At 39.5% G+C, this 27,173-nt stretch overlaps 1 protein-coding gene across 1 annotated transcript in view; it reads right to left on the bottom strand.

The window, feature by feature from the left end:
* Window positions 1-15,397: 15,397 nt before the first annotated feature.
* The window catches only part of gpt (glutamic--pyruvic transaminase), a 28,349-nt gene continuing 16,573 nt past the window's right edge, over window positions 15,398-27,173 (bottom strand). Inside the window, 8 exon segments of the mRNA XM_067454311.1 lie at window positions 15,398-16,454; window positions 19,387-19,499; window positions 19,585-19,740; window positions 19,937-20,111; window positions 21,665-21,801; window positions 21,991-22,070; window positions 22,911-23,154; window positions 26,870-27,003. Of these exon segments, the coding sequence (XP_067310412.1) occupies window positions 16,364-16,454; window positions 19,387-19,499; window positions 19,585-19,740; window positions 19,937-20,111; window positions 21,665-21,801; window positions 21,991-22,070; window positions 22,911-23,154; window positions 26,870-27,003 (1,130 nt within the window). The 3' untranslated portion in view covers window positions 15,398-16,363.

Raw genomic sequence — 27,173 nt, 5'->3', positions numbered from 1 at the left:
CTCGTCATTCTTTAGCTCCGCCCACACGATACGCCTCCAGGCGCTCGTTTTTTTCCGGAAAGACTCGGTACAGCCTATATTTCTTTTATAAATATAATAAAACTAAAGACTTTTCAGAGATATGAAGGATGCAATACTACTCTATAGGTACTCAAGATTGACGTGAGATTGACTGAAACTGAGTGTGTGTCCCGTCCCCCCCTTTAATGAATTAGCTTTAGAGCAAATTCATGCTAGATTTTTTGCTATAAATTATAGACACGGTATCTGATGAGTAATTCTCACTTTTCTGGTTATTTTGCTTTATTTCCAGATTCAATCATAATCTCGTTCTTATACGTACTAGAGCACATCCGCACATGCACTCTTGCCAAACTAAAATACATAAATGACATTTATTATTGCACTGAATGTCAGCTTGCTTATTTTGCTCAAGATAAGGATTTATTAGGTTAAAATGTCACGCAAAAAAAAGAAATGCTTCTAACCACAGGTCGAGATCTGTCGTTGCAACCACACAAGTTTGCGAAGCTGTTTGCAAATTTTTGTTCGAACTATGGTTTCAGAAAACACAGACTTGTTGAACTATGTTGATAACGACAGAACTTGCGACCATAGTTGGCTGAAAATGCTTTTGGGAAACGCATCCCTTGTTGGTGAAATGGGGAGTATAATGTTCTAGTCACAGATAGAGCTGGGTTGCAGCTCAGTTTGATATCATATGAATTCAAGTAGCCAGCAGTAGTCAATAACCATCAATGCCAATAAATAACCTTTATTTTTAAGGATGCCATTTGAGAATTACTTTTCTAGAGGAGAAAGTTCTTTGAGTTTCCACCTACATGAGGGTGGGTGACAGTGATATAATTTTGTGTTTAAACTGAATGAGTGACAGGCGGACTCAACTGGACTGGTTTAAATAATAAATCATTTTGTATTCCACAAGAAAAGCCATCTATTGCTTTGTAAAGCATTCACAAGGGCTTAATGATTATTCTCTGCACCTTTTAATTACTCCTGAAACTGAAGCAAACATCTCTGTCAGGTTTGTTGACAGAGATATATGGGTTGCAGAGAGTGTTTCGGCACAATTGACAAATCTTTGAGTTCACCAATTCTGGTCAATAGATCTAGTCTAGTATTGACCAATTACACTGTACTCATCAGACAGTAGAAAGATAAAGTATTGGATGACCTTGATAAGAAAGAGATGTATCACCATGGCAACCTTTATCATTTTTTTAGTCTATTTTTTGGTGCAGCTACAGTACATATTCACCCATCCACATTCTTTAAAAAAGGGTGTTATTAAAGACAAAACTTAGATTAGATAGGTCTTGGTGAACTTTATAATACTGTGGCCTTAAATAGGTTTGAACACTTTTGGGTACCTTAATCACACTTAAAGTTCCACAAACTTTTTTTTACAACATCTGTAAACGTACACTTATACACTGTAAATATACACACAAGTTTTGGGATGCCTGCTTTTACATGCACATGATTTTTAATGAGATCCCATTCATAATCCATTTTGTAGGGTTTAATATCAAGTTGACCCACCTTTTGTAGCCATAACAGCCTCTACTCTTCAACAGTGTGTTTATAGGAGTTTTTTTTACCATTCTTCTAGAAGCGTATTTGTGAGGTCAGGCACTGATATTGGATGTGACATCACACTCTCTGCTCTAATTCATCCCAAATGTGTTCTATCAGGTTGAGGACTCAGGACTCAAGTTTCTCCACACAAACTCGCTCATCCATGTCTTTATGGACCTTTGCTGATGCTGGAACTGGAAGGGGCCATCCCCAAAATGTTCCAACAAAATTGGGCGCATAAAATTGTCAAAAATGTCTTGGTATGCTGAAGCATTAAGAGTACCATTCACTGGAACTTAGGGGCCAAGCCCAAGCCCTGAAAAACAACCTCACACCATAATCTCCCTTCCACCAAACTTTACACTTGGCACAATGCAGTCAGGCAAGTATCGTTCTACTGGCAATCGTCAAACCCAGATCCATTCATCGGATTGCCAGACAGAGAAGCGTGATTTGTAAAACCATAGAACATGTCTCCACTGCTCTAGAGTCCAGTGGCGGCATGCTTTACACCAACGCTTTGCAGGCTTGGATGCAGCTTTTCGGCCATGGAAACCCATTCCAAGAAGCTCTTTACATACTGTTCTTGAGTTAATCTGAAGGCCACACAAAGTTTTGAGGTCTTTAGCTATTGACTCTGCAGAAAGTGTGCGACTTCTGCTCCGTTATTTTACGTGGCCTACCACTTTGTGTCTGAGTTGCTATTGTTTCCAATTGCTTCGAGTTTGTTATAATGCCACTAACAGCTGATCATGGAATGTTTAGTATTGAGAAAATTTTACAAATGTATGCATGCCTAGGTGCTTGAGTTTATACACCTGTGGCCTTGGATGGGATTGGAACACCTGAATTCAATGATTTGAAAGGGTTTTCCAATAGTTGTATATATATGGTATATATGTATGTATATATATATATATATATATATATATATATATATATATATATATATATATATATATTGGTAATATAGGATATATAAGTTGTCAGCAAGGGTGCAGGAATACACAAAGAAGAAGATGATTCAAAACACAGTTTAATAAAAATCATCAAGGTAATTCACAGACAGTTCAGATCGGACACTGCTTTACACACTCTAACTTTAACAAGGCCGGACTAACACTGGGTGAAGGTGAAGAACTTAGGTAAATGCACAAAGTGATTAACTAAATGATGAACAGTGAAGACCTCAGGGCGCAGAAGGAGAGCCAATGGTACTGAGCGATGTCACTGGGACAGGAGGCCTAGGGGAAGCTGCAGAGACGAGCGCCTGAGATTGAAGCCAGAGTGCTTGAGGACTGAGGGGAAGCTGGTGTGACAAAGGACAGAGGCGGAGCCGCAGGAAAGAAGGAACCCGCTGTATCAGGGGGTGCCAAGAGGCTGAGCGCAGCGGAAGGCTCGTAAGTCCATTGTGGAACTGGAGTGATGACTAAGGGGGAACTGGTGGTACAGAGGAACACGGTGGAGCTGCAAGGCATGGAGCTCTGGGGGAGCTGAAGTTGGAGTGGAGCTGAGTCGATGGGTCGAGGTAGCACAAAGGGAACAGAGGATGGTGGCGGAGCTGCAGGAACTTCACACTGGTGGCTGGTGGTTACGCAACCTGAGGCTTCACGTCAAAGAGAGGAGAACAGCTGCAAGCATAAAGCAGAGGTGGGCCTGGAGGACTGGCTGAACTTTAAAGTGAAGGTGACAGAGGTAAGATTGACATGATCAATACTGGGTGGGAGGCAGTATTTGTGTCCAAATCCAGTATTCCCTCAATTGCTCCTGTCGCTGGCTCACACCCTGGTTACACTCATTTTTGGGTTCCGGGCCGATGGTGGGCGCTGTCACTTCCTCTTTTGGCTCTGGTTGTTGTTGGTTTTTTTGTTGGTTTTCTTTACAGTGTTTTGACAACTTTGTGAATATTCATTGTGAATTCTCGATTACATGAGTCTATGAAATGTGATTTTCAAACTCAATACGATCTTACTCACAATGACTGATACATCCAATGCATGCGCACAAAGTCAGCATATGATCAAGATATAGGCTACACATATACACAGAATTGCAGTATTTCAAAATATTTCTTTTTGAGTATTCACACAAACATCTGTTATATCTTAAAGCTACACTGTGTAACTTTTTAGTTTATTCTTAGCTAAAAACACTTAGTTCTTTTACAAATATATGTGCTCATTAATGTATATACTTAATTCAAGTAATTCTCATAAGTTTATATTATGCCATTGAAAATACATACGGGTGAGGGTTCGAATGCTGGTCGCCATGTTGTCCCTCCATCTTGAAAGTACATTAGCCAAAAAAGGACATACCCATAAATTCAAGCTTCGCCTTTCGCGTTTTAACACTCACTCGATGGCACCGTGTCGAATGTGAAGAGGGGGATTGCCATGCTTATCTCGGACTAAAACTCCCGCCACCGTAGGAGTTAAAATGAAATCAGAATTGAGAGGAACAGAAACTATTATTCACTGGACGGTCATACCTTTTCACCGCTAGATGGGGGAAATATCACACAGTGTAGCTTTAAGTGAATGTTTGGTTAACTGCTAACATCTGTTTTGTAACATTATATTAGATCTGTGTGGTAGCCTACAGTAGGTCTTAATATAGGCTGTCTGTCTAATTAATGTTAATCAAACAATTGTGGTATCATGGAGGAAAAAGTTAAAGGCTATATATTTTTCCTATGGATATGGAATATGTTATATGAACCGTTAAACAACTTTAACTGAATTTTTCTCAAAATCTGACTCTATCAACTTCTCAGTATTTATTTTTTTCTTTTCTGATTTCTGATTCCAACACATCATACATCATTATGAAGGTTTTTTAATACAGAATGTGAAAATAACAATAACACATTTTTGAACGTTTGCTCATTGTTACTCATTTTGCCAGCATGGGTCATATACACTGATCAGGCATAACACTCCTGATGTTGTGATGGCCTCAATTCAGACCCCTGAAGGTGGGCTGTGGTATCTGGCATCAAGATGTTAGCATCAGATCCTTGAAGTCCAGAATGTTGCGAGGTAGGACCTCCATGGATCAGACTTGTTTGTTCAGCACATCCCACAGATGCTCGATTATTGAGATCTGGGGAATTTGGAGGCCAAGTCAACACCTCAAACAAGTTGTTGTGCTCCTCAAACCATTCCTTTAACCACTTTTGCTTTGTGGCAAGGTATTTTATGCTGCTGAAAGAGGCCACAGCCACCAGGGAATACCGTTTCATGAAAGGGTGTACATGATCTGCAACAATGCTTAGGTAGGTGTACAGTCTTGTTCAAAATAATAGCAGTACAATGTGACTAACCAGAATAATCAAGGTTTTTAGTATATTTTTTATTGCTACATGGCAAACAAGTTACCAGTAGGTTCAGTAGATTGTCAGAAAACAAACAAGACCCAGCATTCATGATATGCACGCTCTTAAGGCTGTGCAATTGGGCAATTAGTTGAAAGGGGTGTGTTCAAAAAAATAGCAGTGTCTACCTTTGACTGTACAAACTCAAAACTATTTTGTACAAACATTTTTTTTCTGGGATTTAGCAATCCTGTGAATCACTAAACTAATATTTAGTTGTATGACCACAGTTTTTTAAAACTGCTTGACATCTGTGTGGCATGGAGTCAACCAACTTGTGGCACCTCTCAGCTGTTATTCCACTCCATGATTCTTTAACAACATTCCACAATTCATTCACATTTCTTGGTTTTGCTTCAGAAACAGCATTTTTGATATCACCCCACAAGTTCTCAATTGGATTAAGGTCTGGAGATTGGGCTGGCCACTCCATAACATTAATTTTGTTGGTTTGGAACCAAGACTTTGCCCGTTTACTAGTGTGTTTTGGGTCATTGTCTTGTTGAAACAACCATTTCAAGGGCATGTCCTCTTCAGCATAGGGCAACATGACCTCTTCAAGTATTTTAACATATGCAAACTGATCCATGATCCCTGGTATGCGATAAATAGGCCCAACACCATAGTAGGAGAAACATGCCCATATCATGATGCTTGCACCTCCATGCTTCACTGTCTTCACTGTGTACTGTGGCTTGAATTCAGAGTTTGGGGGTCGTCTCACAAACTACCTGTGGCCCTTGGACCCAAAAAGAACAATTTTACTCTCATCAGTCCACAAAATGTTCCTCCATTTCTCTTTAGGCCAGAGGTGATCATTGGCTGAGCCTTTGCCATTCTGGTTATTCTTCTATCCATTTTGATGGTTGTCTTCCGTTTTCTTCCACGTCTCTCTGGTTTTGCTCTCCATTTTAAGGCATTGGAGATCATTTTAGCTGAACAGCCTATCATTTTTTGCACCTCTTTATAGGTTTTCCCCTCTCTAATCAACTTTTTAATCAAAGTACGCTGTTCTTCTGAACAATGTCTTGAACGACCCATTTTCCTCAGCTTTCAAATGCATGTTCAACAAGTGTTGGCTTCATCCTTAAATAGGGGCCACCTGATTCACACCTGTTTCTTCACAAAATTGATGACCTCAGTGATTGAATGCCACACTGCTATTTTTTTGAACACACCCCTTTCAACTAATTGCCCAATTGCACAGCCTTAAGAGCGTGCATATCATGAATGCTGGGTCTCATTTGTTTTCTGAGAATCTACTGAACCTACTGGTAACTTGTTTGCCACGTAGCAATAAAAAAAATATCCGAAAAACCTTGATTATTCTGGTTAGTCACATTGTACTGCTATTATTTTGAACAATACTGTACGTGTCAAAGTAACATCAACATGGATGGCACTGCCTCCGCCAGCTTGCCTTTTCCCATAGTGCATCCTGGTGTCATGTGTTCCCCAGTTAAACGACGCACACACACTCAGCCATCCCCGTGATGTAAAAGAAAACGTAATTTCATCAATTTCAAATCAAATTCATCAGACCAGGCCTCTTTCTTCCATTGCTCTGTTGTCCAGTTCTCATGCTTACACTGTTGGCGTTTTCTGTGGCAGACAGGGGTGCATCGGCACCCTGACTGGCCTGGGGTTAGCCCCATATGCAACAAACTGCGATGCACTTTGTATTCTGACACCTTTCTATCAGAACCAGCTTTAACGTCTTAAGGAATATGAGCTACAGTAGCTCGTCTGTTTGATCGGACCACATGGGCCAGCCTTTGCTCCCCACGTGCATCAATAAGCCTTGGCCACCCTTGACCTGCATACTGGGAACAATCCACAAGAGCTGCAGTTCTGGAGATGCTCTGACCCAGTCCTCTTGCCATCAACAGACACTACACTCTTAGAAGAAAATGTTCTATTGGCGCTACGTATTTGGAACCCTTAAAAGGTTATATATAGAAGTATAGTTGAGTATACTCCAAAGACCCTTTTATGCTTAAAGGGTTCTATAATGACAAGAAAGAACTCCTTTGGCACTTAAAAAGGGTTCTATAGAACACTGCAAAAAAAATGCATTTCTTATCTTAGCAAAAACTCTCTTAAAGGGGGGGTGAAATGCCGTTTCATGCATACTGAGCTTTTTACACTGTTAAAGACTTGGATTCCCATCCTAAACGTAGACAAAGTTTCAAAAACTAATGTTGGACGTTTGATGGAGTATTTCTGTGTTAAAAATACTCCATCAAAAAAATAAGTTTTTTTCGGGTATGGCTCGACTTGACGTTAATAGACCGGAAGATCCTTGTACGGGCTCTTCTCCCGGCGTGACTAGAGCGACAGAGGAAATGCACGGCCGTAAACACTCTCTCAGCTGCAGATCCAGTCGTCTGTGAACACTAACGTCGGTTATAGTCCGCGCCGCGCTCCACTTCATTTCTCCACTTTGACATTAAGCGACTTCAACGCTTCAGCACAGCATTCCGGGAAGGCAGCGCTGCATTTGAACCGATTTGAACGCAGAAATGCTTCAGTCGCATCGCAAAGTGGATCTCCACACTCCAAGAAGTGTGTTTTTGACGGAGCCGTCCCAGCGATAAAGGTTCGGTCCTGCTTTGGAAGCAGCCGGTGAGTAAAACTCCTTCAAATGTCTGTGCTGTTGCTTATCGTCGCGTATGTAAACATCAGTAAACGACACAATCGCGTGCTTCGTCATTCAAATGCGCTAACGGACTTCATTGCTGTTCTCTGTATAACGTTACACTAGTCTGACGTGCAAAACCGTTTTGCTTGCTACTAAGGTTTGGTCCCATACAATAGTCCATAAACCGAATCATGTCCTCATAAACTGAGAGTAAAGACAAATGTTGACAGGCACTAAATACAGTACATACCACAGAGACGGACGTCCTGCTGTTGCTGTTTCTATTTCAGCCTCCGAATTAGATTCTGGATCATATATATTAGCTGAGATCGATAGCAAGGGTTTCTCCACGCTTGAGGACGTCACCGCTTTGTTCGCGATCTTCATTCTTTAGGTCCGCCCACACGATACGCCTCCAGGCGCTCGTTTTTTTCCGGAAAGACTCGGTACAGCCCATATTTCTTTTACAAATATAATAAAACTAAAGACTTTTCGGAGATATGAAGGATGAAATACTACTCTATAGGTACTCAAGATTGACATGAGATTGACTGAAACTGAGTGTTTCACCCCCCCTTTAATTTTGAGTTATTTTCCCCCAAAATAAGACAATTACTTTTTCCTTGTCTAGTAAATACTTCTTGCTTTAAGAATGTTGAGATGTTTGGACTAGAAACAAGTCAAAAATACTAAGTAAGAAAAGCATTTTTTGCAGTGAACCTTTTAGGGGTTCCGACTATGTAGCGCCGATAGAACCTTTTAAGGTTCTATATAGAACGTTTTCTTCTAAGAGTGTAGCAGGTGCCGCGATGAAAAGATAAATCAGTGTTATTCACTTCACCTGTCAGGAGTCATGTTATGCCTGAGCAGTACCTAATCAGATTACTGTACATTGAAAAGTACTGGTAGATGTATTAGTTTTCACTAAAGGAAACTAATAACAAACTTTTTTTATTTTTATGAAACTGTAGCATTTTATCATTACAATCAGAGTCCAAGGATTTTTAATCGGAATGGGTCAGGATTTTAGTTCTGAAATAAGCCACTTTTCAAAACCGTTCAAACTAATTTTGACTGAGGAGCTTCTCTAGATGCCTTTCACATTATAAAGGAAATATTTTGAAGATAATGCGAAAAACAGTAAAAGTCATTATATCATCAAGTTAGAAGATGCAGTAAGCATCGTATCTATAGGCACTGGAGTTGTTTGTGCTTGTGTAATGGGTGAGCATGCTCAGAGACCCTACTGGGTGTTAGCTGCTCAGGACTGGCACACGTTCGCAACATGTCTCTCTCCTTCTGCTGTCCGTGACAGAGGGGAAGCATTACTAATCTGCCACAAACAGAGCAACAGAGTCTCTCAAAGATGTAAAGCCAGAGGAGATATAGAAAAACATGTATGGAGAAAGAGAATGAGAGAGAAAACAATCTAGCATATAAACGAACATGTAAAGCCACATTTGTTCTGCTCTGAATATGAGTCTTCTATATTATCGAACAACATTTCCATGACAAAGCATAAGCTTTTACTAAATCGCAAGGCGGTACAAATGTATTCGAGGAGCTAAAATAAATTCTGGAAACCAATCCATGATATTCATGAGACTCCAAAATTCACATGGTGCATCATTCGGAGCACAGCCATCCTCATATGTAAGTACTGGAGATCAATGGGAAACTTAGGAGAAGCTTGCCTCGGACTGCAATGTGAGTTTGAAATGGAAAAAAACAAAACTTGAGTGTGAGGCTGAGGTGCCAGTTTTGAAACCCACTGAACAATAGAGCTACTGATTGCCATTTTGCTTTTTGTGACTGCGTATTGGAGGGTTTGTTCTTACAACGGCAAGAGCCTGACTAAATGCATGTCTTAATTGTAATGTTTAGAGGAACCATGCTGAGAATGGGAATGAAAGAAAAGAGAGCGACTAAAAGGTGACAAAGCATGAATAATGGAGGTTGAGGCAGCGTCTGGAATACAAAATAAAATCTTTGCAGTGTTTTGCACTTGTTTAAAATGATCGTGATTAGACCCACTTGTGCATGCTACAGTATGTTATGCATTTCTGCTTAATTTTCTACAGATAGAAAAATAAGGCATATGATGGATTTACTAGTTAATAACTGTGCCGGTAAAGATAGCAAAATTTATTGTGATATGAAATATCCTTGTGTTAAGATTAAAACTTTTTGAAAAATCAGTTCAGAAATAGATGACAGAATTGTTTCTGTTTGGAGTGCATGTGTTATGACTGAATTATCACTCAGAAACATTCCCTGTCATAAATATCTATATAATCTTTACAAACACATGGGGTCCAAAAGTGAGATCACTATAGCTACTGAACATGATTTAGCATTTTTATTGAATACATTTGGTTTTTATATATATCAGCACAACAACGCGAGTTGTTACTTTAAAAATGAAAATGAATGTAAGAATGTCTCAGAATTGTAATTGCCCTGCATGTTTGCTTAAACGGCGGGAGCACTCAAACTGGGTAAGCTCCCCAATTATATGCCTGCTGCCTTATGGCTATACCAGGCTAAGGAGATGTGCTTCTTCCTAAAACACACATTTAAATATAATGTCATGAAATTGTTTAGTTACGTGTTGCCTATCAAAAACAAAAAAGCAAGCATACTGTGGGATTTGGTATGGCTGCCAGTTCAAATAATACAAAAAATATTGCCTTACCTCATGCAGCGAAACCACTGTATTCAATCTCTTTTATCCTACTCTTTTGCAAGTGTGTAGAACTTATGAGGGGATTAAACAAGTCTGATTGGCCATTGCGTTCAAGAAATCAACAGATATATGTGTGATTGACTTCTTTGCTCGACACTGCAAAAACACGTCGTAAATTGAAACCTTTCTCTCAAGAGCACAAACATCAAATATATTTCACCTATTATTAAAGGGATAGTTCGATTTGAAATTAAATTTTGATATGTTTTAGCTTACCTCATGGGCATCTGAGATGTAGGAGTAGGAGTTTCAATTTTGATCATTTTAGGTCAATCCGTTCTTGTCTGTGCCTCACATAATGCAGGTCTATGGTCACCACCTCAAAGAGCATACACAGAAAAGTCCAAATTAAACAATCCCCCATCGTAAGTACACACTGATGGCCTAAGACACGAAATGAGCAGTTTGTGTGAGAAAACGAACAGTATTTATATCGTTTTTACCTCTTGTACACCACTACGTCCGACTGATCCGAAGGGCGCGCGTGCGTGTTTCCTGAGGTGACATTCGCGCGTTCTGGCTTTAGTCTGCACAAGCACGGAAAGCGCCGGAAGTGGATCTCTCGCACGTGTACGTCTTTCATTGTTTACACAGAATTTTTTTTCTCAACCATATTTATTTGAACCAGAATACACTGATCAAGAATGTGATACCACTTCCGGCGCTTTCCGTGCTTGTGCATACTAACGCCAGAATGTGCGAATGTCACAACAGGAAACACGCACGCGCGCCCTCGGATCAGTCGGACGTAGTGGTGTACAAGAGGTAAAAACGATATAAATGCTGTTCGTTTTCTCACACAAACCGCTCATTTCGTGGCCATCAACGTGTACTTACAATGGTGGATTGTTTAATTTGGACTTCTCTGTGTATGCTCTTTGAGGTGGTGACCATAGACCTGCATTATGTGAGGCACAGACAAGAACGGTTTGACCTAAAATGATCAAAACTACTGGGGAAACAAATACTCCTACATCTCGGATGCCCATGAGGTAAGCTAAAACATATCAAAATTTAATTTCAAAGTGAACTATCCCTTTAAGGAAAAAACAAATCCTAGATCAGGGCTAGAAGCCATTGCTCATTCTTCCTCTGTTGTCTTGCTTCACCTTCATTCACAAATCCTCTCTTGTGGCCTCATGGAATAGTAAAGTGTCCATCAAATGCACTTCAGAATCTCAGTATCACTATCAATTTATAGTGTAGCATTTGAATTATCAATCAATCAATCAACTTTATTTATATAGCGCTTTTACAATCACGATTGTGTCAAAGCAGCTTCACAGTGTCAAACAGGGTAATATTGCGACAAAATTAGATTTGGCTGTACAGCCGTACTGGAGAAAACAGTGATGTTATCAGCTTATTTTAATTTATCATATAGCGACAATGTTGGCAGATCAGTATTATAGTTTATAGAATAGAATTACATGCAGACCATAACATATAAATAAACGGAAGACTTTTTATGCATTTTGGACTTTTATTTACAAAACAACCGGGTTTTGGGGGCCTGAAAATGCAAACTTTTGAAAACGGTGAAGGTTTTTAAAAAAATATATTTTTCTCTGTGTAAACTAAAAACCGAGAATCTGTGATAACAGTGACGTCATCATCTGCATTTTAAATTGAACAAAAAAATTGGGATTCTGAATTTATCTACAACTACGATGTTTAGAATATTCTGGATGTGTGATTGTCTTGTGCCACGCTCAACAACTCTAGCAGATTAGATCTCTGCCTCTGCTGTTGTTGTCACTCCCTGTTAATACAAGCACATCAAGATCGAGCAGCAAAAAGAGGCAGCATTTAGAGGCGGTCGTCAGGTGCAAAGACAAAGGCAGCGGGCGGTACGAACAAGATGCTACTTAGGCTTAATTAAAAAACCGACTCTGCTTTCCATCGCTAATAAGGGCTGACAGAGGTCACGGACAGTATGGGAGACTTTAAAGTTTAGACAGACTCACTAGAGAACAGAGTCAGGAATTTCAGTCTGGGATTTAATGCCCAAGACCAGTCCCCATAAGAAACACCTCATGTTTTAACAGTAAACAATACATGACATATTAAACTTTTTAAGCAAACATTCAAGAATTAAACATAATAGGCAGAGCTGAAAAATACTGCATATACATTAAAAAGTTAAATAAATTACAATGAATAGACAGCACTATGGCAACATAAAAAAAATGTACTGTATAGCAAGCTGTTCTGACTTTTATTCATTCCCAAAATATGAATTATTGATATTTACAATTCAATTTTCATTAGTTAAAATGCTAATTTCTATTATAAGACATTTCTACTAGTAACAATGGCAATTTTTGATATTATCAATGACGTCAACACTTGCAGAAATACGGTTTCTTCATATCAAGAATACAATTTCAACTGGCATAAACTAATTCTTGATATCTACAACTGTATTTCCCCCATAGTTAAATGTCACTATAGGCTGCCATTCAAATTCAGTTGTTGATATCAATAATTTATTTCTTAGTAGTTGAAATTCCAATTTCACATATCAGAAACACAATTATTGCTATAGTAAAAAATAATATTTTTTTTATATCAATCATTATGTGGTTACTTGTGCAAATGTATATTCTTAATATCAACAACGGAATTGCGATTGTCTCTAGTGCCGATGTTTATTTCTGATGTCATGAATGTGATTGTTACTAGAAAGCCATTTTTGATATCTGAAAGTCCTCGTGATATCAAAATACATTTTGAGATATCAGAAATGAGTCAAAATGTTTTCTGTTAATTTCACAGAAAAGAGAGAGAGAGAGAGAGAGAGAGAGAGAGAGAGAGAGAGAGATGAAATTTTCAATTTTGAAATAATTATTCCTATCAATGTCTTGTTTATTTAATAAATAAATGTAGTAAAACTGGCAAATTTGTACAACATATTTGCTGTTTTCTATTTGAATAAATATAATGTATTTCTGTGATGCAAAGCTGAATTTTCAGTATCATTAGTCTTCAGTGTCGCATGATCCTTCAGAAATAATTTTACACTGTAAACCCGAATAAAAGGGCAGAACTAAAAAAACTTTGGCAGATCTTTTTATTTTGTACTCGTGCATTTTAATTGAAATATTTGAGTAAGCTAATATTACTCAAATATTTGAGTAAGTCACTTAATATTATCATGCCATGTCAACTTAAATATTTTAGCATTGAAAATTTATCAAGCCAACTCAGTAAATGCTAACCTGATAATTGTTAACATAAATGCTTTGAAATAGACAAACTTAAATTTAACTAAAATTGGGCTGGGATTTCTAAGTTAAAATAATCAAGTTCACAAAACTCAAAACAATGAAACAATTCAGATCACTTAATGTGTCTGTTTTGTGAACTCAAAAGTAAAATAAAGTTCTATAAACTCTTGAAAGTGATTTCACTATTTTTTTTTTAAGTTTACCCTACTTAAACCAATTAATTATTTTGAACATTGGGGTTTCTTGCTGTTTTTGAGGAAACTGATAGACTTTTTTTCATGATTCTTTGATGAATTGAAAGTTCTCAGCATATATTATAAATGTCTTTACTTTCAAATTTTTATTAATTCAATGCATCCTTGCTGAATATTTTAATTTTTTTCTCACACCAAACTTTTGGTCAAACTTTAAAAAAAATATTAAGCAGCAAAAACTATTTTCAACATTGACAATAATAATAGTTTCTTGAGAATCATATCCCATACATTTACCCACCCATAGACCAAAATCAGGACAGAAGTGGTGGAAAGTGGTAGCCTAGAAATCTAGACGCATCTTAGCGGCAGCAAATCTAATCTGTCGCGAGTATCGTCTAGCAACTCTCAATACACTTCTGAGCTGTAAAAACCAAACTCTGGTCAGGCCAATCACATTGTGTATAGAGACGGTGGGCGGGGCTTAACATTATGACGACAGAGTTGCGCTTGTATGCTACTAGTAAACACAGAAACTGGTGAATAGCGATCTTTCAAATAGCTTTGACCGCGACTCTCGAAGACTTGGAGTTAAGCTTTTCTTTGAGAAAAGAACAAAGAACTGCCCTGAAGTCATTCTTAAAAAGGGAGGATGTGTTCAGAGTTTTGCCGACCGGATACGGCGAATGTTTAATCTATCAACGAGCTCCGCTTCACGTTGCTCTGGTTGGTTGTAGCGCTATCCTATCGTGTGCAGAGGGAGTTTAAAAGGCAACCGTTTATCCCGCCCCTCGGATTGAGCCCTGTCAATGGTGAATTTCCAGACCAAACATCTTGATGTGGGTCTGGCTTGTCAGGCTACAAAAAGTGGACAAAAGAGACAGATTAAAACACCAGGTGTAAAGGGGAATGATTTCTGAAGGATCATGTGACTCTGAAGACTGGAGTGATGATGCTGAAAAGCACCTAAGAGTCTTAAATAAAATAAAATAATTTATTCCCTGTTTTCTTTGTTGGTCTGATTGCGTATATATTTACCAAACATGACCTTTTGTTGTAAAACATTAGATTCAAAAACTGCTGCAGAATGTCAAAATGCTCAGCTGAAATCAAAGCGGCTACAAGAGACAATTTGCTTTTAAAAAGTTCTGAATTGTGAAGTTCTCAAAGTGCATCTCATCCCATTATGTTTCTTAACTCATTAACAAAATGACACCATCAAAGAATGGAGCAGTTGGGCTTCTCAGTAGTGTCTCTGCATGGGTGTGTGTGTGTGTGTGTGTGGGAGAGAGAGGTGTTACAAAACAAGGCTTCAACTCAGAAAACAATCAATTGTAATTTGTAGCGTTGTGTCCTCTAGTGGTGAGGAGCTAGCACAACAAAAACACCACACAAAAAATATGAATCTAAACTGTATTATATCTGCCATAAAATCAATGTTATTTACATGTACAGGAATGTCGATTCATCAATACATTTATAATTACAACTGCCACAAAGCACTGCAGAGAAACCAGTGGAGAATCATGTCTCTTGAATGCCCATTATGTCTATCTTACTATTCACGGACCACAATAAGGCCCTGTTTAAACCTAGTAATAATTGTTTTGGCCAATCGGATCAAAAGTGGACAATGCTAAATACAGGTGTTAACCAGGTCTAAAGTGCTTTGAGTGTGTGCGCTTTCGAACACTTGCAGATGTAGTTGAAAACCCATTTGACCGGTTTGCTTTCGCAGTGTAAAGGCTCCTGTTGTTGAATGTGTTCAAAAAGCAGCAAAGGCGCCTTCTCTCCGCCTACCGACCTAATGTGTAAACATTATGGGAAGCGCGCTAGCCACGACTGTCGCCTGAAGACCCAAGATTGGTTTGAAAACAAAAATCCTACCAAGCAGAGTGTTTTCTCACCATTCCTGATAACTTACACACACACTCAGTCTTTGGCAGGTCTTGTGTCTATCAGAGCAGAAACGAAAGCTGCTCTCTGTATGTTTTTTCGTTGCCTCTGGACGCGTTATGTAAATTACAGGAGCTTCTTTTGTCCATTAGACCAAAAGATCTAAAAGATCCTATATATTTACCCGCCCATCTACCCTCCCCTTGAAGAAATCAGGACAGAAGTGGTCGAAAGTTGACAAAAGAAACAGATTAAAACACCAGATGTAAACAGAAATTAATCTCCTTCGCCCACTTGCGATCTAATCAACCAAAATGGATCTTAGTACCAGATGTAAACAATGCTTAACATACATAATACCACATTAAAAAGAAATTGTTGGTCAGAAATGGTTCAGGACAGTGTTAAAAATGGGCATCATTTGGTTAAAATCTTGTGAAATGAGAAATCAAGTCTTGTTATTTCTACCCATTGCATGTTAAAAGTCCAAAGTGAGAGTTTTATAGTGTACTCATTCATCTTTAGCTACAAAGCATATCATTATCCAGTGGGAAAGGATTAGTGTCCATTAGGGCTCAAGTGATTAATTGGCCACATCCTGACCAAACATTAAGAAGGTCCAGATGTGTTGGAGCACTTTTAGTCAGCAGGTTGTGGTCGTAGAGCTGTGACTGAACTGGATCAAGCATACTGCTGGGTGAACGTCTGATGGAACTCTTTCAGTTTGTGGAGCAGAGTCTTGAGTTTGTCTGTTGGAGGAAGGATGGTCATCCTGGTAAAGCAGAGAACACAGAATAGGAATGGAGAGAAGGGGAAGGAAGTGTTTAATGTCACAAAATTACTCATTACATGCTAGTTATGTGGCGTGACAAATGAAACAAGAAGCTACGAAGCCCTAAACACCAACAAGCCAGTGTGTGCATAAGCAAAACTTCCCCTCAGACAAATCAGCATGTTCAAAATAGCATTTTTCCTTCAAATTACCAGTCAAGAGAGTGAACAACGCACATCAAGAAAGGAATTTTATTTCACTATTTAAAGGAGTACTTCAGCGATGGGAAGATGAATCTATATTTAAACTGGGTCATTAATGTTGTAGAAATGTGAAATTATTTTTTAATTTAGTGCTTTCAAGACTGAGAAAAGACAGAAAATGTATTTTTGTCTCATGGTGATGAAAGACAACAATTCCCAGAATGCTTTGCTGCCCTACAAGGCCACTCCTAATGCCACCGCTACTAGATTACTGAATCACTGATCACTTTCCCACCGCGAGTTAAGTTAGAGAACAGACACTACAATTAAAAACTGAACGTGTCTGTTCAATATGTGAGTTAGCCGCTGAGGGAGTCTCACAGCCCAAAACACTGCAGGAGTCAAATATATTGTCAGTCATGGATGAGCTTGTGATGAGAGCTGAGGTAAATGCATCCGCGGCTTAGATTCACAGCGCATGTTCAGTCTGGTGCATTTTCAGTTCATGCCTTTGAAAGCTTAACTTTCATAGGAATTAGTTTGAGAAGTTGCAAGACTTACTTTGCCCTGCTGGCCGCTGTTTAAACATGAATGCCTGAGGCTGCAGCTGCGAGCTGAGTGCTGTGAGTGTGATCTCCCATCCCCCACACACGAGTTGAAAACATGCGGAAATGGCTCCCTCTGCTGGCTGTAGTCTTTAGCCTCTGGCCAACAATTCCTCCGATGACGCAAATTAACGATATTTGCGTCAAGAGAGGAATTTTTCAAGAAATAAAGTGCATAAATCTCTTGTCTCAGGGGGATATGAGGGGGGAAGCACAATCATTCGAATATACTCCAGGGTTTCTACTTATACAAAGCCATATGCTAATCGCTGAAGTAACCCTTTAAGATGGTGCGAGCCCTGGCCAATTCATGTCCGAGTCGTAACATAACAATGCAATACTAATCACATATAAAAAAAAACATAATTGTGTTGATCATTCCTGTCAGAGCCAGAAGCCACAGCATCATCTTTTAATCTCATTCTGTCTGCAAATCCAGTCCCTTGTTTACAAATGAATTCACAGTGAAATGAAGCAAACGAATGCAATTTATTACCCACATGAGCTGGATCTTCATTAAAAATAAAGTTCAACCATGCATAGCTAATATTGGAATCCAAAGGAAGCTTATGGCATGTTTGAAACATTTGAAAAATGCCATAAGCTTTATTGCTTGGAAGTTTGATCCGGTTTAGCTCCACATAGGCCTATGGCTACAGAATTAGGCGTTCTTCTCCCTTATGTTGCGGCTGCGTTTCACTTCACTCTGACGTCACAGGGATGCACATTCACAGATCGATCATTTGCTAGGCCAGCTGTCAATAAAAGCATTTCTTTGACTAATAAGGAATTTACAGCTCTGAAACTTACAGGATGTTCTTATTAGGGATGCACGATATTATCGGCACGACATCGGAATCGGCCGATAAACGCTTAAAATATAAAAATCGGCATCGGTCGATATGAAAACATTATGCCGATATGCCTTACCGATATGATAACGTGTTGATATGCGCCTGCAATAACTCACGTGTGCAAGGAGTGCTACAGCGATGAGACCATGTCAGCACTGCAGTCATTCTTCAAGTGAAAACAAGACAATACATTGCATGTACAGTGATTTATATTGGCTGTTTTTAAATGCTGCCTTGAATTTCTGAATGCACGTACAGAAGGACGTGACCGTCAGCAGCAGATTTGCCACGTTTTCACAACAAAACTAGCCCAAAACAAGCCCAATCGCGTCTCCCCACTCTCTAGCACGTGCGGCAGCCTCCACAGCAGCAGAAGCTCCTCCAGGTCCTAGTGCCCTCCCGCTAGACCGCTATATATTTATACATGTAGTGGGTGCGCTGTTGTTACACTAATACAATGAAAAGTAGAATACACAAATAAATTGAAGTTACTTCTTGTTCTGAATAAACAAATCAGTAATGATGTCATAAATCACAAGCATGACACTTGTAAATTAAATACTTTTATATACAGTGTATTAATCTGTAATAAAATTTTACGAAATGGATGATGAAAAATAATCCAAGGAGCTCTACAATAATTGTAGAATTAAAAGACAGCATCAATGGATGTCATGCCACCCCCACTTCATGTGCACAAACGTTAAATCCAAAAATACAATATTTAGGTTACAGCTGCATCTGGGGTGAAAAATTACTGACTTTATTATTGTTATTTTCAGAGCTTTTAATATACTCTTATCATAAAAAGAACTTTATTAACATTTATTTATCTTCAACAAGAATCCTTTTAGTAAGGAGACCTCAGAAATCTGAAACCAGAATGAAAAAAAAAATAGTTTTTGCTCAAAATGGTGTTGTTTCCAAACAAAGGGAAAAAATAAACATATATCGGCATCGGTATCGGCCTAAATGAGCTGAAAAATATCGGCACATCGGATATCGGCAAAAATCCAATATCGTGCATCCCTAGTTCTTATATTACTCAAGGGAAAGTTGATTTCTCAATTCATGACCCCTTTAATCTGCTTAAACTCTGCCTCTTTTCTACAGCCGACTGCAAGCTTATACTCACACTCAGTTTCACGACTTTAAAAGAACTGCTGTCACTGCTTAATATTTCATGTCCACTACAGATATATTGTGTAAACAATTCCCTGTACAAACCATGAGAAGAAAGAAAAAAACTCTTGAGGGCACACACACTGACCTGAAGTGGTAAGTGCCATCTTTTTGACCAAAACCACTCCCAGGAACGAGACAGATCCCGGTGTCCTCCAGAAGTTTCATACAGTAGAACATGTCTGGAGCCTGACCCTTCGCCTGTATTCACACACAAACACACAACAACAAGCCATGAACCACCTCGTCAATCAGAAGTATTAAAGAACATGTGGCACAAACCAACCTTAGCTTCGTTGATGGCGCGTTCAGGTAGGGTGATGCGGGGGAAGGAGTACATGGCTCCCTGCACAGGGTTACAGCTGATGCCTGGCACTGCATTCAAAATCTCCTCAGTCAGTTTGGCTTTTTCAGCCAAGGCACTCAAAACAGCTGTTCGCTCCTACACAACAAGGAGGAAGTGGATACTGGATTATACAGAGCATCCATCCACCCATCCATCAATCACACACTTTGGATCCACCATACGAATAATCCACATTGGATCTCATCCACACTAGTGGATGAGACCCAATGTCTTGGAAATAACTTTTCTGATAACCAGCAAGTTAGTTTGTCTACTGAAAAAAGGAAGGCACCTTCACGAACATCTGGTGAGAGGGTTCTCCGGGCTGAGGGCAGTTGACCACCAGGTCCATGAGGGCTTGTCCGGGAGCAGGTGGGCACAAGCGCACTGACACCAGCTTGGTGAGCTGAGCCTTAACCTCTGGGTCCATGTTGATGACCTCCATGTATCCCCCTCGAAAACCACATCTGAAAGTGTGTTTGTTTATGTATGGTAAAAAAGAAAGCACATTATATGGAACTATGTATAAACTTTAAAACACATGCAATTCTACATTGTTACTGGATTGTTTTCTGTGCACAAAAATACATTTGAGGGTATTGTTTCATATATTGATTCTTGCATAAATGCTAGCAGTACACAGAAGTCACAGTTTGGTACGTACCTAGGTTTTGGGGTCATGGCTTGATAGGAGTTCGGTATAATAGAAAAAATGGTCTCACTATAGTTTAGGGTCCAGTTCTTACTAATAACTAACTAACTATGACTTTTGCCTCAATAAACCCCTAATTTCGGATTATTAGTTAGTTAGGTAGTTGTTAAATCAAGAGATTGGGTAGGATTAAGAAATGTAGAATAAGACCATGCAGAATAAGGCATTAATATTTATTTTATAAGTAGCTATCAATAATGCCAATATCCTTGTATTATGCATGCTAATAAGCAACTAGGTAATAGTGAGAATTGGACCCTACCTAAACCCTAAAAGTGTTACTGGAAACAGCAACAAATCCACAATGCTAGTTTTATTTATTTTGAACAGACAGTAGTGCAAATTACAGTTTGTTAAACAGAATGCACTCTTGCATAGCCCATATTTTTTGTAGGGCTGATAACAAAAGGTATTTGGTCACAATCAGCAACAAAACTGAAAAAGCATCTTGTGTTATAAAAGTACAAAATAACTAGAATAATGAAAAATAAAACTTATGCATTAGAATTGTTACAATTTATGGAAACTTTTTTCCGCCAGAGAGTAAAAAATAAAAACGTCTGCAATTCTGACTTTATATCTCACATTTTATGACTTTATATCTCGCAATTCTGACTTTATATCTCACATTTTATGACTTTATATATCGCAGTTCTGACTTAATAACAATTATGAGAGAAAAAAGTCCAAATTGCAAGATGTAAACTTGCAATTGTGAGATAAAACGTCGCAATTATCTTTTAAATTGTTTCATTCCGTAGCAGAAACAAGCTGCCATAACAATTTGTCTACTTAAGCTATATTTAAAAATTCAAAGCTCAAGCTCAACCATCTATAGCTATTTTTTCACATTCCGCTCCATTTCAGTCCTTTGTCCATATACTCTTTTCTGTTGTGTTGGTTAGGAAACAGCGTTGCATTACTGCTGCAGAGACAGTATGGAATGCTACTGCTAATAGAAACACACACACACTCTGCTCTGAGCATGTAAGATCTGCTGCTGCTGCATTGATAGACATACATAAATCCAGTAGAAGATCTTGGTAGGTGGAGGGTTTCAGAGGAACTATGAAGCATGACTAGGCTACAGCAAACAATGAACCAGACTATTTAAATGTTGACAAGCAATTTCATTGGCTGCAGGATCAGCAGAGGCCAATCAGCTTGTGCCATGCGATTATAATGTCCTATCAGCCTATGCCATCTAGAGTTTCATGAATGAACTAAATATGTATACAACAGAGCCAGGTCCATACCAATGAAGTGTGTTTCTCTATGAAATGATAAGCCTGACTGATGTGTACTCACTCTCCCATGTAGCACTTAGAGGTGGAGTGGAATGATACCAGCTCTATTTTTTTTGAATACTCTGGACCCATCTCAAACAGCACTTTCTTGAAGGAGTGAAACTCGCAGCCCTCTGCGTATACATTGTCCTGATACACCTAAGAAACAGACGCATAGTAAAAGATGTTTAATGCTGAGCAAATTGGGTGAGAATTACATGCCTTTAACCCTTGTATGAAAGTGTGCACTTCTATGCCTGTAGATGCTGACATGATGGGAATAAAGATTAATAGTATGATATAATATGGTGTAAATACCATATGACCCCCAGTATTAAATTTACTTACCTCATCAGCCAATAGGAAGAGGTTTTCTTTGGCTGCAAATCGAATCACATCTTCTATACATTGTCTGCTTTGTACCTGACCTATAAAAAAAGAATAGGCCGATTTAAAAAAAAAAAAATCTGTTATAAGAAAAGCTGAGAAGAAAAACTGTCAGGTTTAATTAAATAAATACAATCTTGAAAAACTTTATTTATACTGTGCTTTGGTTGATTACACTGTCCAAAAGTTTGGAGTCTGTAAAGTTTTGGTAACACTTTACAATAGGGGTGCACTAATATGCATTAATTCATGCTTAAAGTTAATGTATTACTAATGGTGAACTAACCCATTTATTAATAATTACTGCATCAGCAACTAATGAAGATTATACATGATTAATATATTAAGTAATCATTAAATAGTTATTAGTTAAATATGTCATAATGTATTAAATCCCTAATACCATATTATATTAACTAATAATGTAAATTGTCGTGTTAATTACCACAACAGGTCAAAGCCATGCATTTCAACTTCCAGCTGTCTGCTTTAATTAATCATTAGCTAATGATTTATAAAGGTATCATTATGTTGACTTTACTTGTTGGGGCATATGATTATTAACTAATTCAGAATTAATTCAAAACTCATAACCACAATTACTTAATAAGTTAGTTAATAGTCATGTGGAAACCATGACACATTTATTCAGAATTCTTTAATTAATATAAAAGTTCAAAAGAAAAGCATTTATTTAAAAAAAGATACTGCTCCTTTTGATCAATTTAATGCATCCTCAATGGATACAATATTATATTTTATTCATCAAGGACATTATTTTAGCTATTTATTATTAAGCATGTGTACTTAATTACTAACTTCACTGAATTACAAATTATTAATTTGAATGAGTTCTTAAGGAAATTATCTTAAAGGTTTACCAGTGGGGTTGCCGGGGTTGATGATGCACAGTACACGGGGGTTGCAATGCTCTCTGGCTGCCTGTAGAGAGCGCTGCAGCTCACTAATGTCTAGACTCCAGCACTTCTCCTCATTCAAGTAGTAATTCACCTGAATGGCACCCAGCTCTGCTATAGATGCAGAGTACAGAGGGTACTGAGGAATAGAGATCATGACCCCCGTCCGTGTGCGACCCTCCCCAGCTGTCAACAACTTCAGTATGGTCTGAAAGACATCAAGACAAAGACAATGAGACCATTAGAGAGGAAACTAGATTTCCTCAATAAAATGTAAGAGTGTAATGCTAAGGCTCTAAGAAGATGAAGACAATTATGAAGATGAAGATAACAGATTTTATTAATATGATCCCAATAACAAGCCAACGTGCGAGACAGTGTGGACAGGACACAAACAATACCGGACACAGGACAGAACACAAACAGGAACTAAATACATGAGGATGATTAACATAAAGACAAAACAGCTGTGATGATCGTTAGTGTCCATGGGGACTGATGAGTTGCGGGAATACGGAACAAAGGAACACGTGATGACTGAAAACCAAAACAAACAGAAAATGACTGTGACATAACGCCCCCTCCTGGTGGGCACGTCCTAGTGCCATGGAGGATAGTGGAGGAGGATAGTGGAGGTGAGAAAAGTGGGAGGATCGATGGGATGGCCTTGAACAGGGACGTGCAGATGGAGATCCAGGCCCAAGCCCGGAATGTGCTCCAAGGTGTCGTCGCAGGAGGGAGGAAACATGGTCGAGGGATGTATGATGTCACCTTAGGGACGACTGGAAGCGATGACGGTGAAGCCCACATGCAGACAGAGAGCCGATTGGGGTGGGGAGAGAGTGTAGACCTTGGCGTTCGCAAATGAGCCACAACAACGACCCCATGAGGTGGAAGCGGGGGTCTGGAGGATAGAGGTGGAGCTGGAGCGATCGAGGGCGGAGGCGAAGCCTGAGGAAAAAAACAGCTGGCAGAAGCCGGAGGGGTGTAGGACTGGTGATTAGCGAATGGGCCGCAAGTCCTATGCGGAGGCATGACGATGTCTGACCCAGGTAAAGCCGACATACCCCTGCGATGCCGAAAGGCAGATGGTCTACACCGGAGCCGAGGGAGGAAGCAGTCAAGGCATGGGATCCAAGGTGACAGGTCAAGTTTGAGCGGAGCACTCAGCATTTATCGTGGCTGAGGTGTTCCCTCCGTCTCCGGTGGGCACCTCCTGCAATTCCTCGCAGGGGGGTGGTACTAGGCTGGGTCCTGGTTTGAGAGCAAGGCTGCATCCACGACACTGAACGGTGATTTACAGGCACCCACTCCAGCAAAGGTCTCTGTAAGTCTGGTAAGGTGGTCTGATGATCGAGATCCAAAAACCAATGTGCGAGACAGGACACAAACAATACTGGACACAGGATGATTAATATAAAGACAAAACAGCTATGATGATCGGTAGTGTCCACGGGGACTGATGAGTGGTCGAGAATACGGAAAAAAGGAACATGTGATGACTGAAAACCAAAACAAACAGAACATGACTGTGACAAAGAGGTGTATGATGTGGGGTGTATAAGGAAGGCGGTTATTGAGGCATTGTCATGTGGTTTCTAGATGGCCGTTTACAAGTCCAAGTCAAAAGAGGCCCCAAAAAGTCCCTATTGATATTCGATCGAGGTGAGAAAGCTTCAGTTTCTAAGAGGGGTGCTGCAGGATTGGTTCTGTACAGGATCTTTTGTACTCTGTGAGAACGAATGACTCAATCCCAAAGACTCGAGAGGTGAGCAAATCAATTCTGTTTTCAGGACTGCACGCATTGCTTATAGGGCTGCCACCGCCCAGATCAGACACTGATGACGGAACTAACGACTCAAACCAAAGGCAGGAGAGGTGTACTAATCTTTCCAGGGAACAGATGTGATTAAATGTGAAGTGACAAAAGAAAGAACGACTCAAATTCTGAGGTGAGGTCAATTAACAGACTGCATAGCCTGAAGACCCATCTGAACAATTAATGCATACTTTCTTTCTTAAAGTTTGGCCTTGGCTGCATTAGCTTATGCTTTATTCCAAATGTGATTTGCATAAGTACTAGATGTGCTGGAGAATTTAACATGTGACATTTTATTTACAATCTGCTTAAATGACTTGGAAAAAAAGATTTGTTCATTTTGCTGAACGAGATTAGAAGATCAGAGTCTGTAAAATAATCCAAACTTCCCACTACTATGCTTCACTCAACATACGCCATTTACTCCGTTGCTCTTATTGGTTGTAGGTCTAACCAATTGAGGTTTTTTTCTGGTTCGGTTGTAACACCCCAATAATCACATCCCAATGGAGCAATATCAGACTCATATTCAGACTAGATTTGAGTATGACGACTAGCCTCAATTCTATTCAGAATATGAGTCTAAGGGTGCGTTCACACTTGTAGTTCGGTTAGTTTGGTACGTTTGGTCCGGACCAAAAAACAAAAACAAAACATAATAGTCCTGGTCCGCTTAGCGTTCACACGGGCATTTTTAACAGCGAACCTAAAGTTACCGAACCAAAGGCACAGGGAAGCGGTCACAACCTGATTGGTCGGCTTATATGACGTAGGAGCTCATTTACCGAACATTCAAAACAATGCTGTGTGCGGATTACACGCGCGGGCATTTTATGCGTGTACATATGGCATTATTTTTTACCAGAGAACTCATGAAGAGCTCATGAAATGTTCAAAACATTCAAAACAACGCTGTGTGCTGGATTACACGCGATCATTTTATGCGTGTAACACATATGGCATTATTTTTTACCAGAGAACTCATGAAGAGCTCATGAAATGTTCAAAACAACGCTGTGTGCTGGATTAAACGCAATCATTTTATGCGTGTACATGTGGCATTATTTTTACCCGCTGAGAACTCATGAAGAGCTCATAAAATGTTCAAAACATTCAAAACAGCAGCAGGATTTCCTCCGTTGTGCAGAAAAGAGACGGGCGACTTATGCAAAAGAGACGGCCGTTCTGTCGTCTGTACCTGCTAATAATGGGCAACACAGGAACTTTGATGAGAAGAGCCAGGTATGCTTTTTGTGTGTTTTTTCTAGCATTTTCGAAACATGCTCGTCTGACCAAATATTGATTAGGCACTTCCTCGTTGCTCCACGTTTGCCCTCTAACGTTAAAGTTACTCATTTTGGATACACAGATCTTTCCGCGTCGTCAAATCAGCTGCATTAGGCCCTATGTGTTGCATCTTGTGACATTATACGTCCGGTTTTTGGTCCGTTTACATGTCTTTGGTCCGTGTTGCGTTCATATATCAATCGAACCGCACCAGAGTTCGTTTGGAAGCGGACCGAGACCCATCTTTTTAGCGGTCTCGGTCCGCTTGTTTGGTGCGCACCAGGGTTTCGGATGGCAGCGTTCACATATGTTCAAATGAACCGCACTAACCGAGCAACCGCACCAGGGTTCGTTTTAATCGAACCAAACATGACAAGTGTGAACGCACCCTAAAACTGCTCTATTGAGCTGTAATTATGGGGCGTGTTTCAACCGAACCAGGAAAGACATCAATTGGATAGAGCTACAACCAATCAGAGCAACAAACTGACGCATAACATTAGTTGTCAAATGTCAACAGAACTAAACTGTACTGTGTTGCCAAGTCTGAGATTTTTTCCGTGGGTTGTTTTCCATGTCCGTGGGTTGAAGCAACCTCAAGTATGTGATATATAGACCCAGGAATGCAAATTTTAGCAGGCAACCTTGCCAAAATAACACACATTTTACCCCCCAAAAGCAATTTTTTTTACAGAGAAATCTGATTGGTCGATTGGAATGTTGTTCCAGGATCAACAAAGAAATTGATCCAGGAACTTGTTGACTAAGTACACAAGCTGAGTGTACAATGAACTGTGTTTGCCTTTGCCTGACGTACCACAATGCCGTCACTGGCTCCTGTCGTGAGGTAGATGTTATCCGGATCAGACGGAATACCGCCATCACGCCGCTGTATGTAGTTCGCAACATCATGCCTTACACAGTCAATGCCCTGACTGGTTGTGTAAGCACCTGAAGAAAAAGAGGAGGGGCAGAGCAAAGGGAGGTGTGCATATGGAAAGATTTTCATACTACTGAGCCTTAAAACCTCAGATGCTTTTTGGACAGTGACTAACAAACACTTTAATCAGTAACATCTCTGACATATATTGAAAAACACCAAGTTACATCAGCAGTTAACA

Source organism: Pseudorasbora parva, chromosome 9 (genome assembly GCF_024679245.1).
Source record: "Pseudorasbora parva isolate DD20220531a chromosome 9, ASM2467924v1, whole genome shotgun sequence".
NCBI classification, from domain to species: domain Eukaryota; kingdom Metazoa; phylum Chordata; class Actinopteri; order Cypriniformes; family Gobionidae; genus Pseudorasbora; species Pseudorasbora parva.
Note: the sequence above shows the minus strand (reverse complement) of the source record. Positions and strands in the feature narration are given on the sequence as shown.